The 14,868-nt window shown below is 39.5% G+C and overlaps 1 protein-coding gene across 1 annotated transcript in view; it reads left to right on the forward strand.

Moving 5' to 3' along the window:
- HAT1 (histone acetyltransferase 1) overlaps positions 1-14,868 on the forward strand; it is a gene marked incomplete at its 5' end in the record, with an annotated part of 63,870 nt that overhangs the window by 16,103 nt on the left and 32,899 nt on the right. The window contains 5 exons of the mRNA XM_019522873.1: positions 9,087-9,266; positions 9,514-9,635; positions 10,136-10,240; positions 10,622-10,728; positions 13,957-14,108. Of these exons, the coding sequence (XP_019378418.1) occupies positions 9,087-9,266; positions 9,514-9,635; positions 10,136-10,240; positions 10,622-10,728; positions 13,957-14,108 (666 nt within the window). The remainder of the gene's footprint in view (positions 1-9,086; positions 9,267-9,513; positions 9,636-10,135; positions 10,241-10,621; positions 10,729-13,956; positions 14,109-14,868) is intronic.

The following is a 14,868-nucleotide window of genomic DNA, read 5'->3' on the forward strand; positions in this document are numbered from 1 at the left end:
CAGCCCCTCCAGAAGCTCCCTAACTAAATCCTCACTCACCCTAGGCCCAGGTGAGCCTCCCCTGGGGCCCGAAGGGGGCCCAGCAGGGAGGTGGCAGTTCTGGTCCTTACTGAGGAAGACAGAGGCAAAGAAGTTACTAAATATGTTGGCTTTGTCGTCTGGCGTGACAACCAGATTCCCCGTCTTGTCCTGCAAGGGCCCCACGTTTCCTGGGGCCTTCTTTCTACTCCCTATGTATTTAAAAAAGGACTGATAAACAGTTTCATTTTGGAAATAATTTATCCTGATTTCCTGCTCCAGTATCATTTGCACCCTGCATCTTGTTTAAAGCGATATTATCTGTATTTATATTTTCTGCATACATTTCCTGTGCTTACACAACTCTCAGAAGGAAAAGATAAGTTTCCCATCTGATTTATATTTTAAATTTAGCAAACTCAGTTTTCCACCCTGCATAACATCGATGTTAATGGCTCCATTAGAATTCTGAGGTTTGATGCCTTTTTTGAGAGCTAACCTTGGATTTTTTTTCATTCACTGTAGAATCTACAGTGTGAAACTTACAAAGAAATTGCTCAGATTGAGACTGAAATGGCAGAGCTTTTGATAGAGGTGCACCGATACATTGGTCCAATATCAGATCAGCACTGAAAATTGTATGGGAAATCGGCCTGATATGACCAATAAACGGCCCGTGCATGTGCGCAGCAGCAGCACAGCACTTAGATGGTAAGGAGCACAGCCCCACAGCTTGGAGAGCTGCATGCAGCTAGTAAGTCTGGTATGGTAGACAGGAAGGGGGAAAGGTAGGGGCATGGGGGGGCAGGTCAAGGCCCCCACAGTGAGGGAGGGGCTGGGATTGGGGCAGGGGCTGGGGCAAGTGCTGCACAGCCGGGACGGGATGGATGAAGGACGGAGCCATGGTTCCTCCAGAGTTGTGGGGGTGGGACTCCTGCCACTGCTGTGCACCGCTCATCTGGCAGCTCCTGCCGCTCATGTGAGAGGGAGTGGGGGAGGTATGTGCTCCTGGATCTGCATAGGGCTCTTCCCAGCAGGGCCTGGGCTGGGTGGTGGCATTGGGAGCCAGGGCTGGGAGGGCTACGGCAAATTCTGATGTGGGAAGAGCTTGGTGCAGGTCGCAGTGGCAGCCACCCTGCCCCATGCAGATCCAAGGGGCACGTGCCCCCTCCATATGCCCTCCCGGGGTGTGTGCAGTGATGGGAGCCACCTCCCCCTTCCCTGTGTCCCACTCTGCCCCAGCTGGGCAGCGCCTGCCTCAGCCCCACTCCCTCCCTCCCTCCCGGTAGGGGCCTCAATCTGCTCCCTCCCCCACCATGCCCCTTCCTTTCCCCCTTCCCTTCCACCGCAACAGACTTACCAGCTGGGCACTGCTCTTATGCCTCCTTTAAAAATGGCTATCAGTATCAGCCCCAGAAATCTCTATAACCCCTAGCTTTTGATAGTAGTGATTTTCTTTAGTTGGCTGAAGTATACCACAGTATACTAATAGGTAACTTAATCATGGATACTCCCCCTCTATGCGGCACTGGTCAGGCTGCAGGTGGAGTACTGTGTCCAGTTCCGGGCACTACACTTCATGGTGGACAACATGGAGAGGGTCCAGAGGAGGGCCACTCGCATGATCAGGGGGCAGCAGGGCAGGCCTTACGAGGAGAGGATACGGGACCTGAACCTGTTCAGCCTCCACAAGAGAAAGCTGAGGGAGAATCTTGTGGCCTGTTACAAACTAATCAGAGGGGACCAGCAGGCATTGGGGGAGTCCCTGTTCCCCCGAGCACTACCAGGAGTGACTAGAAATAACGGTCACAAGCTGGCAGAGGGTAGATTCAGACTAGATATATCAGGAGGTGCAACTTCACTGTCAGGGTGGCTAGGATCTGGCACCAACTTCCAAGAGAAGTGGTGCTGGCTCCTATTCTGGGGGTCTTTCAGACAAGGCTGAACAATCACCTTGCCTGGGTCGTTTGACCTCACTACTCTTTCCTGCCGTGGCAGGGGATCGGACTTGATGATCTGCTCAGGTCCCTTCCGACCCTACTAACTATGAAACTATGTTTTTAGAATTAGATGATAAACGCTTCAGTAAGAGCCAGCTTGGTTATTCAGAAAAAGACTCAGCTTTCCTGATGGCCTCTGCATTAAGAAGATTTGCCGTCATGTGAGCTATTACTTAGTTGTGGGGAAAAAATAAATGAGTTAATTTCTTTCCAAAAACCTATTGATTGTTATTGATGAATCTTCGTAATACTGTACAGAGTAAAAACAGCTATGCATTTGCATTGACAATCCAGCCTGAAAACAAGGTTTACCATTTAGCAACATTTTTACTAATGCATGGCCTGCCCTTTTATGATGTCAAGCTGTATTTAAAGTTCCCTATTTAGAAGTGATCAAAAATCATTTGAATATCTTCAAGAAAAGGCACTTTCCATTATTCTAAAGGAAAACCATTAACAGATAATTTTCGTGGTCAATCATTGAGCCCAAAAGCTTATATCTAATGCTAGTGAGACTAGGGCAACATATTAAGGGATGTAAAGGTTGTGCTTCACAATCTCATCAGACTTTTAGAACCAAAAAGGGATAAGAAATGCTTGTGTCAACATTAACATTACCTAGAGAACAGAAACATATGGAGATCTAGTCCTTCACTTTAAAATGTAATTTCAAAAGAGTGGCAGAATGCAAAAATGTTTCAACACTTTAACAACCTTCTGTCTTCATCCTAACTGACATACAAACAAAAAGCTTTCCATGTCTCCAGGGTCAGATAATTTGTTTATGCTTATTCCTTTTAGTATCTGATGATTTGCTCTAACTTTCTTACTTGAAAACCTCAACTTGGTTTTAGGTACTGTTTTCTTCTGGCTGCAAGTTCACTAATTGTCTGAAGGAATTGCTCTTATGTGGCTAGCAGGCCATCATTTAGAATGAAGGTGCCCTCCTTCCTATTCTTATGCTCCTAGTCTTGTCCAAACTAGAGAAATGTGTCACAATGGCCCTGTGGTCATCTTGTCACTGTTAATACGTCAACACAAATATTTTTAGTAGAAATAATTCTTTTCTATTGTCTCTGGCACTCATGTTTCCTTGAATATAATTTTTCATTTTTTTAAAGCACTGCTAGCTTTTATGGTTGTGAAGAAAACTTCCAAAAATACAAACAGTGCGTAACCAGCATAGCAATTATCTGCTTGACTTTGCAAAGATGTTGGCCTCCTACAAATATTCAGTTTCTCCTGGGAGAGTCACAGCTTTCCCAAGAGAAACCAAAAGTATCACAGACTTTTTCATCCAAGAGAAAAACAATCTGGGAACAACTAGGGTTAAATCACTCCCAGGAGAGTGAATGTTCATACATAGTACATAATGTTTCTGAATAAGTTTTTCTAACAAGAAAACTAAATTGGGAGAATTCTCGCTGATTTTGAATGTGTTTATGCAGTCTCTGACACAGTAGCTATTATCATAACAGGATATCAATTTACATGCCCAATGATGACCTTTAAATTTGCCAACATTAAAATTTAATTTTACTGCTGATAAAGCACATTAAGAATGATATGTTAAGATCTGTGCAATTTACTGTGTGAGGTGGTTAATATTTTTTATCCTAGGAATGGATGATGACTTGGATAGAACTGCCACTTCCATCTTCAGTCTGCTCCATGTAGCAAAACGACCAGACAAACATGACCAATGAGGTTCAGTTTTGCAAAATCCAGCAAGTTACCAATATCCCATTATCCCTTTTCCAAAACCCAAGCCCCCCCCTCAAACAGGGTTTTTATCTGTTTTGCCAGTAGGTGCAGAGCTAAGCTACCCTCCTCCCTTGTTACAGTGGCTGCCTGCTATGGCCTCTTTTAGAGTCTGTTGACAGATTCAGGAAATGTCACTCCATTAACTTCTTTAAATTTGTTAAGACCACATGACTTTAAAACCTTTTTCACAATCACAAGGCTAAACACATAATTAAGCCAAAACATGAGGTTCTGGTATTCCTGGTCTTTGGAAGCCAGGACCCTATATCAGGGGTTGGCAGTTTTTTAGCAGCAGTGGGCTGAATTAATTCAGCTTGGTCCAAAACCAGGCTGACACTTGTAACATTGCACTACCACCCATTCATCCTGCATCCCGATTGTTGCTAACATCTTGGATTCATGGGCTGGGGAAAAAAATCACTCAGACCAGGTTTCCAACCCCTGCCCTATACATAAAGTGTGCCCCAAGCTGGCCTGTCGTGCTTGTATTCAAAACTCGGTGAGGGACGACCAGCCTCAGGAGCCCAGCATCCATGCCCTCTCTTGTGAATGATACCTCATTCTAGCATTGGTAGTGAACCAACTTTAAATAATGGGTAGAGCCTGTTTTGTAAATTGCTTTTAAGAGTAGCTTTGCTGCTTCTTCCCAGTTCTGTTTACATCTGAACATTACATATTAGACTGGCTGTTGCTTTCCAGATTGCTCCCAGCTATTCCCTACAATATTCTATTCCTTTACATAAAATCTGCATGTAGCATTTACTGTCCTCTAAGATAATCTTTGCTCTTTGTTCTATAAATATTATCTTGTTTTCCCTTTGCAGCTGACCTGTAATCTCTAGTATGTAATAAATTTAATGAAAAAAGCTGTGTAATTTTAACACTAGGCATACTCTTACTTAATACTACCATTCCATGTATTCCCTTATCAAAAATGAATGCAAATAATTGCTAAAGCAAGAGAGAGAAATATGTATTTAAAAAGCAAAAGAAGTATCAAGTTGTAAAAAAGCCTCTTTGAAGTAGTATGTCAGCTACATGTAGGAACTTCATAACAGCAACTGCCCATTAGTACCACAAAACATATCCCTATAGGCTACGTCCATCACATAAAGGAAGACAACTAATTAAATTCAGATCTAATACAGAAGATGTCAAACACAAAGTTATGTAGTATGTAGGAAGCCTACTTATTATAAAGTATACTAATGTATATAGCTTGTAATGATTTCTGTCTAGCTGTGCATAGGTTGCTGTAAGACACATTGCTTCATTCTTGTTCTTTGAACATACCATCCTTGATGTCTGTATGTACTATATGTTATTGTTAATTGGTTGGCTGAACTATTGTTGAAAACTGAATCATCACCATTATTGAGTATGCAGTGTATTGTACTGGTACCCAACCTGGATTGGGTACCCATAGTAAAATGGCTGTGTTAACACAGCTCTACTTCCAATACCCGAGTTAGCTCGGGTATCTCTGCACAATACTGCATTAGGGTGTACAGATGTACCCTTTGTTTCATACACTAAAAGCACACAGATTTTTCATTTGCAGTTATTGTTTAATCTCAGAGAGATCTTGATTCATCTGGAAATCTGGTCATGGTGAAAGTAGCTAGGCTTAATCATCCAGAATTATGTTGGGAGCTCCTTTAGGAATAGATTCTCTGTGGAAAATTGAGAATTAAAAAAAAAAATCTGGCATCATGCCTGTTGCCTGGTCACTTTTTGTAATATTCAAGAAAGAACCTGCTCTAGTCCACTAAGGCATTCACTACTAGTAAGGTTTATATGCTTCTGGGCTTGTAGGGTAGGGACACAGCTATCCCATGTTCACTGTGCCACCACATAGCACTTGCCTTTCCAGTTCTTTTCTGTAAATGCCAGCAGAAATTGCTCTCAGAGGAATGATAAGGGTTCAGAGCCTAAAAATTGATAGGGATTTGGCACTTTTTCTTCCAGTTCCTCTGACTTCACAAAGATTTCAAAATTCCCCAGACTGTTTGAGGGGTTATGCACTTGTATCATTATATATAGGTTGGGTGTGAATATGATGCAAAACTGAGAGCATGACAGCAAAGTTAGTGTGGACCTAATGCTCTGTTAGTGCTTATAGCGCTATTTGCCCTGCCTACTTCAGGCAGTTTAAAGAGTGAGAATCCTTCCTAGTGCAAGGAACAATATTAAGTTTAGGAATTAGATCCAAATTTCCTGAATGGCAGTGTGGAGGCCTCCAAATTGGCCTCCTTGCAGTTTTAGTAGAAAGATGTATATTGTGAAAATTGTGTATATATATCGTCTATAAATGTATATTGTGGAAATAATTTTCTTACTACTGTTCTGTAAAACAAGTCCACAGTAAGAGAAATAACATTTGATCAGTTAATTCTTTAGTTTATGAACACCTTAAAGCATAAGCAGTTCTTCTGGATTGTTTGGAAAGTACCAAGGTAGATTGTGAAGCCTGGCATAGAGGGATCAAATAAAAATTGATAAAAATAAGTATGTAGGTGTACATTACTAACAGTATGCATGTAATCCTGGACCTAAATAATCCGGAACATTCTGGCAGTTTGTATTCAAATATAATAAATCAGAATAATTGAAAATCAGGACTTTGGATGCATCTGCCAGCACCCAAATTAAGGATTCTAGGTTCTTCTTTTAAGAGGTGGCAACCCTATTAACTCCTAAAGCGGTGTGGGGAATGCAGCTTCTTTCATTGTACTAATGATGCCAGAAAGTGGGGAAAAACCTGTTCAACTTTAGTCTTGGTAGATGAAAATATACATATTTGTTCACACACTTTTTATACAACATTGCCTGTTCTTTTGCTTTTGCAAACAAAACAAAGCCTTCATAGGTATGAGGTTTTTCCGTAACCTTCCCTTTCTCCCACTCTGGTGTGAGTTGGTGAGGGATACCACACTGGTTACCCATCACATTCAGGCAGTTTGGTGTGTCATCTCCAAAACAATTTCAGTAGGGAAGGTTTTGTAGCGTCTTCCTCATCACTGCTAGTTTAGCTGGATGAACATCATTGCTGCTCTTATTCTGTACAGTATGTAAAAGTAACCACACTCTCCTGAACATGCTTATTTTTAGCAAAATAAATTGGCATATACCTGTTGGTTCATGTGGTACTTACATCTCTTCTGGATGTGTTGCGTATAGTGTGAGTTAAGTGGTTTATAGTTTTCCATTACTTTTTTTTATCAGCTATTGCAGATTTAAGTACTCTTACTCAGTACATATACATGAGCATGCACACACATGCATGGAGACACTTATGCGCACGTATATGGCTAGATAAAAATGATTGTGAAAAGTAACGCTGACAGCCTGTAAGCAAATGCATAAATTCTTAATATGATTGTTCCTTTGTTAGTTACTACATTGCATTGATTCTTGTAAAAATAAGCCTGATTGTATTTTGAACCTATGATTCAACTGAATCTATTGTTCAATTAAATCAACAAGTGTAATGGAAAATATTTATCAGCTACTGCTTTAGAGAGAACAGAACAGGTTTTAATAAATGCATCTTCTTTGTTTTGAGAATGAAATGGAAGTAAAGTCTAATATATGTATTTAAATTAAGCAGTTAACATATAGCTCTACAATACTTTGTTTAGGAACCTAACAGATCTTTTTATAAAAATAAAGCAAGTTAAATATAAATGTTGGTAGTACCAAATCATTAAGAATAAAACTTGTTTGTGCTGAACTCCATCCATCCTTCCCTATCCTAAAAATGTAACTGAATGATGATAAAGTGCTATTCATTTGCAGGTGCATTGCTTCTACTTAGGGAACAATGGTTGAAAGGACAGGAATTAGTTGCATGTTGTATTAGCCTTTTGTAGTGTATTTTGTCCTAAGCATCTTAATTTCCCTGTTTTGAATGCTAAGTAGCAAGGGTCTTGGTTTAGAACTAATACCCATCATGCATGTAAACGGTGTGAAAGAGCTGCTTAGTAAGTTAGCACAAAGTGTTCTTGTGTCAGTCCTTGTGGAAATAGATACAATACAAACATTACAGCTGAACTCACGGCAAACTCCATTAAGTAAAAACCTGGGTTCATTGTCTAGAGGAAAGTATGAATTGAATGTAAGCTCATTTTGTTGAATGTAATGTCAGGCTTTTAGGGGTTGTATTGAGGAGTAAGGTTTTGTTAAGTTGAGACCAATTCATTAAGTTTTATTGCCTGGTGAGAAGCAGTAATACGTTATTGTGAAACTTCATCAAATATTCATGGTTAAAAAGAAGTAGTAAATGTATTCAATCAAGTGGTCTTTTTGGTGTCTGAAAAGGATTATGAAGTCTACTCAGCTGATAGTCTGTAACATTTTGTGGCTATTTAACAAGGGTAATTTTAATCTCTGATTTTAATTTTGCTGTCAAGTCTCGCTTCTCCCCATCTCTTGGTCTGCAGAAAATTGCCCTGTTCCCTTTCGGCATTATTTTCTTTCAAATTTAATTTTAGAAAATACTTTGGCCTGGAAGCAAGCTGTCATCTTTTGCATTTGTAATGTATTTGTGGTTGGTCCTCTAGGTGGGTGTGAGCTGCCACTCCTTGAATCTGGGGCTGCAATTTTTAATCAGTTACCATCTTCCTCGTGTGTCTTGCTGACTCTTATTGCATGGCCTGGGCAGCATGATCTATTCTTCCATGAGGCTGCAGTCAGTGCAGCCTCAAAGATTTGGCAGTTAAGGAGAGTCCGAAGGAAGAGCAAAGTTGCACTTTGTTTTGAGAAGTAATCGCATCACATCCAACATGCAATGGCAGATAGAAAAGTTGAAAGTTTTGCTGGGACTCTAAATTCATAGCCTCCCTTTTATTCATACCTCATGTTTGTTAGTATTGCCAGTGTAATATCTTACCTACCAGAATAGACATAAAAAATGTTCTATTAAAATTTTTTTTTACAAAGTAACAGCTTACAAGACTTTTCCTTTTAACACATCCAGTCTTTCCTCATTTTCCACCATTACCTACAGGCAAAAATTTTAGTTACTGTTTTTCTGGCAAACAGTGGCTGGATCAGCTCGTCTTTGAAGCCTTTTACTGCAGGCCCTTCATCAGCCAGAGGGGTCACTGTTGAGCAGTAATAGGTGCTTGAATCTCCTCAGCCTAAGACTACGTACTTCTAAAATTGCTGGCAGGCCACAGCACTTTGTGCGATTCTCCCCCCGCATAGAATTGTATTGTCTTTGCTATATAAGAAATGCAGGCTTTTTTCTTCCCTCTGCCAACTCCTCTCCATCTTTTATTTATTTATTTATATTTGTTTTAGGCAGATGATGTGGAAAGTAAAATTAGAGAAATCATTCCTCCTGGGTTTTGTACAAACACGGATGACTTTGTGTCTTTGCTGGAAAAAGAGGTCAATTTCAAGCCCTTTGGAACATTGCTTCATACATACTCTGTTCATAATGTGGAAGCGGGTGAGGATATAACATATCAGATATACAAGGTATGACAGAAACAGAATTGCTTCTCTTGTACAGATGTTGCAGGAATTTTTTTTTGTAGTGTATTTTCAACTGGAGCATATGAACATCAGTACTTTACCAACTCCTCCTTTTTTCAGTATGTATAGTTAAATCAGAATATTCTGCTTTTAAATACTTTCTTATTGGAGTATTTAATTACGTTCTTCAGGCTTTCTTCTCTTACCTCAGTGATGAGTTTCACCTGACTTCTCCTGGCTTTTTCCCTAGGCTGACATGACATGTCCAGGCTTTCGAGACTATCATGAAAGGCTTCAGACGTTCTTGATGTGGTTTATTGAAACTGCTAGCTTTATTGACGTGGATGATGAAAGATGGAACTACTTTCTAGTGTAAGTACAGTTCTAAAGCAACAGTGGACCTTATTACCTCCACAAAGCCTGCATTTTAATTATGGTTGGCCAATTATTGGGACAGTATAATGATATTTTTCCCAGGAAAGAAAAACCATTGTTTATCAGGCTTGAGTTTTCCTCCATTATGCTTTGGGAGACCTTGAGAATAGAGCTGAATTAAATGCTGTTGTCCGTTATAGCCCTGAATGTAGGCTTAAACAGTAAAATGAGCTTTGCCTGTGTTTTCTTTTACTTGCCACCTATTCATTTTTATAATAGGCAAGTGCGCTGAAGTGCTGTAAAGAGGCCTGATTTATCCAAGTTGCTGCACACCAATTAAGTGAATTGTACATTCAGAACATAGCAGGTGTACCCATTGGGCCCTCACAGAGTAGCTTGCTGACACTGAAAATTCAGTTGGAGAATGGAAAAGAAAATGGACACTGCATGGGAGCGCGACTGTAATTGACCTGCTTGGCTTTCTGTTTTATCTCCAGATTTGAGAAGTATAATAAGGATGGAGCTACGCTCTTTGCGACCGTAGGCTACATGACAGTCTATAATTACTATGTGTATCCAGACAAAACCCGGCCACGTGTAAGGTAATTGGCGGCATAACACGTGCCTTGTCTTTTATTTCAGAAGAGGGAACTGCTGAAGTTCCCAATACTTGTTTATAATGGTGTTGATTTGTTTAAAAAAATCCCCATTATTAGCAGGCGATGCACTGATTTATATCATTGTTCCTCCTAGAAGCAGTGTGGAACCTCAAACTAGTTTTGAATATTTTAGCAATTTTAAGACTTTATAAAAAGTTGTTTTATTTTCAGCTTAGAAATCAGTGTAAATGATGTTTAATGCAAAATAAAATGCTTTTTAAGTTATTTACTCTTGTTGTTCAAATAATACTGAAGTTGTGCACTTTGCTAGTAGTGCTTTTTTAAATTAAAAAGGCTAATTCCTTTCTGTCTGTCTGTCTGTAGTCAGATGCTAATATTGCCTCCATTCCAAGGAGAAGGCCATGGTGCTCAACTTCTTGAAACTGTTCACAGATACTATATGTCTTCTCCTACAGTGCTTGATATAACAGGTATATAAATCTTTTTTATTAAAGATGTGAACTGAATTAGAAAAAATGTGAGCATTGATTGCCAGTTAGCCTACTTTTGTGTTAGAATTAATTTTGTGTCAAAATTAAATGGCCTTTTGAAAATTTAGCTTCAGCTCTGTTCAGAGTTAATAGTCCCCTGTTTTACAGAAGAACTGTATATAATGTAACTCCTTAAATCCTTTACTTATAGAGAACAGCACACCAGGAAAGTCCAGTCCCTGGCATGAAAGGATTACCAGTTAATTAGCCATTTGATTGTGAGGTACACAGCTGAATTTGCCAAGAGATTGAGCTTTCTTAAACTCCTTGTTGAGCTTCCTCTTTTTAGTCAAAATTGCAAATCAGAAAATATATTGAATTAAGATATCAGTATTGACCTAAAGTCCAGAGCTTTTCATCCACCAGGCACAATACAGAGGTTTGGTATCCCAGCAAAATAGATACTAAAGTGAATGTCTGAATGATATCAGAGAAATGGCCTGTGTGTGTGTATATGCATATATGTGTGTTGATTGATTGATTGATTGATTGATTATAGGCACTATATACACTTTCCCTCATATTCTTCTTCCCTCCCATCTTCCAGTCGAATTATAAATATACATATAGATATAGATCTGAAGATGGGAGGAAAGAAGAATATGAAGAAACGTATATATAGTGCCTATAATATGGAAAAGACTTTGTATATGAGACCACAGAGTAGACATGTCTAAAGCCTTGATCTTAATGCATATTATGATAAAGAAGAGTGAGAAAAATGTGAATTCGAATTGTGCTTCATGCTATTTTAGATACTGTCTTAATACATTCATGATTGATATTTTGAGGGGGGAGGGAAATGACATTTTTTTTTGGTTAAAAGATGTCCTTTGTACCATAGAATGTCATAGGCTTAGTACTAATACTACACATATTGGTATTAATCCTATGATCTCAGCAGATCTGAGTGTCAGTTCAGTTTTTTGGTTCCTCATTGCAGACTTTTAGCTGCTTTATAACACAGAATATATACCCAGATGTTATTTCTTATTAACAGTAAATGCTGTGGCTTTTAATTATTGTATCGTACTACAAAACCTTCCATGGGATTCTGTAAATCTGATTATTATTATGCACGTAATTTAAAAAGAGCACAGTGTTGCATATGATAAGGAATCGGGGTGTGGAAGGCAGATGACTAGTTTATTTTCAGCACACTGTGTAGTGCACGTTTTCTTAAGCAGTAAAACTGTTACAAAACAGATTTTCAATTGCCCAGTGGAGTAATCTGCTAGAAAACTATGTAGGAAACAGCAGGAGTTCAAAGGGTAGGGAGCTCTGAATTTAGCTTTTCATCCTTTTTTCATTGCCACTTTTGAGCAAAATTGAGTTGAATAGGCATGATGTAGGCAGAAAATTATGAAAGTTAGATGGCACTGAAGATTACAGAATGGTTAAATTTTAGGCTTACTGAGATGTGAGGTAACAGAGATTTATTAAATTGTTAGTTGGAAGCAGCTAACATGTGCCAAGATACTTACTTGGTCTTGGCATTTTCTCTGAATGGTTTGTTCCTACTTTTAGTTCCAAACACAAGACCCTGAGACAAACTTGTAATTCGGAACTCATCCTGTAAGCAAAATGTGACTTGAGAGTGCTCATTAGAGAAGTTGTTTGCCTGTCTTTCTTGTTCTGAGTTGGCAATCCCACCCCTACTTTCCATTTAAAATTTAAAAATTAATCTTCTGTTTCATTTTCATTATAAGCTAATTGTGGTGTATGTATATTCTCCTGACTTTTCTATGGGATAGGATCATCAGGTTCACTGTACAAGATTAGGTTACTAGTAATAGTTGTAAACTGTCTCTCTTCTGAAATAAGTAGTCAGTTGTTGAGTGCCGCATACGTAAAGAAAAAACAACCCTAGTACCATGCAGGTTGTTCCTTTCAAACAATAAATATTAACAATCAAACACTTACCTGCCCTCTAAAAACCCTGCTACTGTATGACTCTGGTTGCCCATACTACTGAATTCCATAAGTTAATGATGAAGAATGAAAAGATGAAAGGCTTTGAGAACTAGCTCAACATTTATTTTGGGTATTTTGTCAGAAACCTGTCTGTAAAATTGCAAGAAAGCAATAGTAGCTTCCAAGGCCAGTATTTCTTGCAACGTAGTGTTAGGTGGGAATAAGTCTGCATAAATGACTCTCTCGGCTTTGTTGTAGCTGATTCATGTTTTATGTTTTCTTCCTACTTCTATTCTCCAGAACTGAAATTAGTTACATTACTCTGAGCAAAATTGAGTTAACTTAAAATTAAAACTGAATTTCGTTTTTGGTCTGTTTGTCTAATTTATAAAGATTTTGAATTCCAAGGCTGTCCTGTAAAGTGTTCACAACATTGTCCCAAGTGAATATCTTTGGCAGGTTGTATATGTGTACTCTGTTCCATTATCTAAATTGTTAATGAAAATGTTTAACCTTTTTTGTGAAGAATAAAGCAAAAAAGACATTGAATATTTTGGCTGGCTTTTGTTCATGTTATTTCACCCTGTTAACTAACAAGCTTTATATTTTTATTCACCTTGTTTCTAATATGTTTTTTCATTCCTTGTAAATTTTAACTCATTTTGCTCCTCAGCTTCTGATTTTGTTTGTGTGTTGTGCTATTCTTTCTGTATGCCTCCTTTAAATAATAGCCTTGCTTCCACTCTTTTTTGTATTAATCTCGTTTGTTTATTGTTTAGTTTTGTTTCATTAAAAGCTTCTGACACAGCTGTGCTGGTGTCTTACCATACCTCAAAGACAAATTAAAGGAGGTGTGGCAACACGGTCACCACCCCACCACTTTTGTCGAATGCCACATGCACAATGCGTTCAGAGCAGGGTCTGGCTGGAGCCCCTGTTTTTACTTGGCTCCTGAGCCTAGGGTTGAGCATCACTGCTGTTTGCCCTAGCCACTCCCCAACCCCAAATTCACCCGAAAAAGGGGATGAGTGAAGAAGCGGCAAGTGGCAGTGACCACACACATAGATAGATAGATAGATAGATAGATAGATAGTGTTTATAATAGTTATATATTGCATTTATAATGCTTTGTGTGTTAAGTATCTTGTTTGTCACTTTTTTCAGAGTGCTTCCCAGGTTCTGATAAATAGATACCTGGGAAGAACAGATTGTATAATGTTGACAGTTAACTGTACCATTCTCTGTTCTTTCCAGCTGAAGATCCATCTGAAAACTATGTGAAACTCAGGGACTTTGTACTTGTGAAGCTGTGCCAAAATCTTCCTTGCTTTTCCCCAGAGAAATTAATGCAAGGGTTCCGTGAAGAAATGGTGACAGAGGCTCAACAAAAACTGAAAATAAATAAGGTACTTTAAAATCTGTATGGATATATTCAGACCTAATCTGTCTGCTGTTCGGAGATCTTCACAAGCACCAGCTCTTGAAATTCTTCTGATCTCTTTGCTTACATGGGAAAAAGTTTCTGAACGTGTTTGGAAGTGAAACTTCTAGCTTATTATGTTTTTTAAAATGTGCCATTCTTATAAATACCTCTATATATTTATCATTACTTAGGGGTGTACTGATAGAGAATTTTTGGGCCGATACCAATGGCCAATTTTTAACAAGCCGTATCCGCTGATTCCGATATGCAGCCGGGCAGCGTAGAGAGCGGCCTTCAGCTAGTAAGTCTGTTGTGGGGGAAGGGAGGGAAGGGGTGTGTAGGGGGGTGCAGATCGAGGCCCCTATGGCAAGGGAGGGAGTGGGGCTGGGGCAGGTGCTGCACAGCTGGGGCAGAGTGGGAGATGGAGCCACGAACAGCTCATAGAATCATAGAAGTAGGGTCGGAAGGGACCTTGTAGATCTTCAAGTCCGACCCCCTGCCTGGGCAGGAGAAAAAACTGGGCTCAAATGATTCCAGTCAGGTAGGCATCAAGCCTCCTTTTAAAGACCCCCAGGGTAGGAGCCAGCACCACTTCCCTTGGAAGTTGGTTCCAGATCCTAGCCACCCTGACTGTGAAGTAGTTGTTATGGATGTCTAATCTAAACCTACTCTCCAACAACTTATGGCCATTATTCCTTGTTATGCCAGGGGGCGCTAGGGGAAACAAGGTCTCTCCCAAACTC

The sequence above is a fragment of the Gavialis gangeticus genome, unplaced genomic scaffold (assembly GCF_001723915.1).
Source record: "Gavialis gangeticus isolate Ggan-Ray unplaced genomic scaffold, GavGan_comp1, whole genome shotgun sequence".
NCBI classification, from domain to species: Eukaryota; Metazoa; Chordata; order Crocodylia; family Gavialidae; genus Gavialis; species Gavialis gangeticus.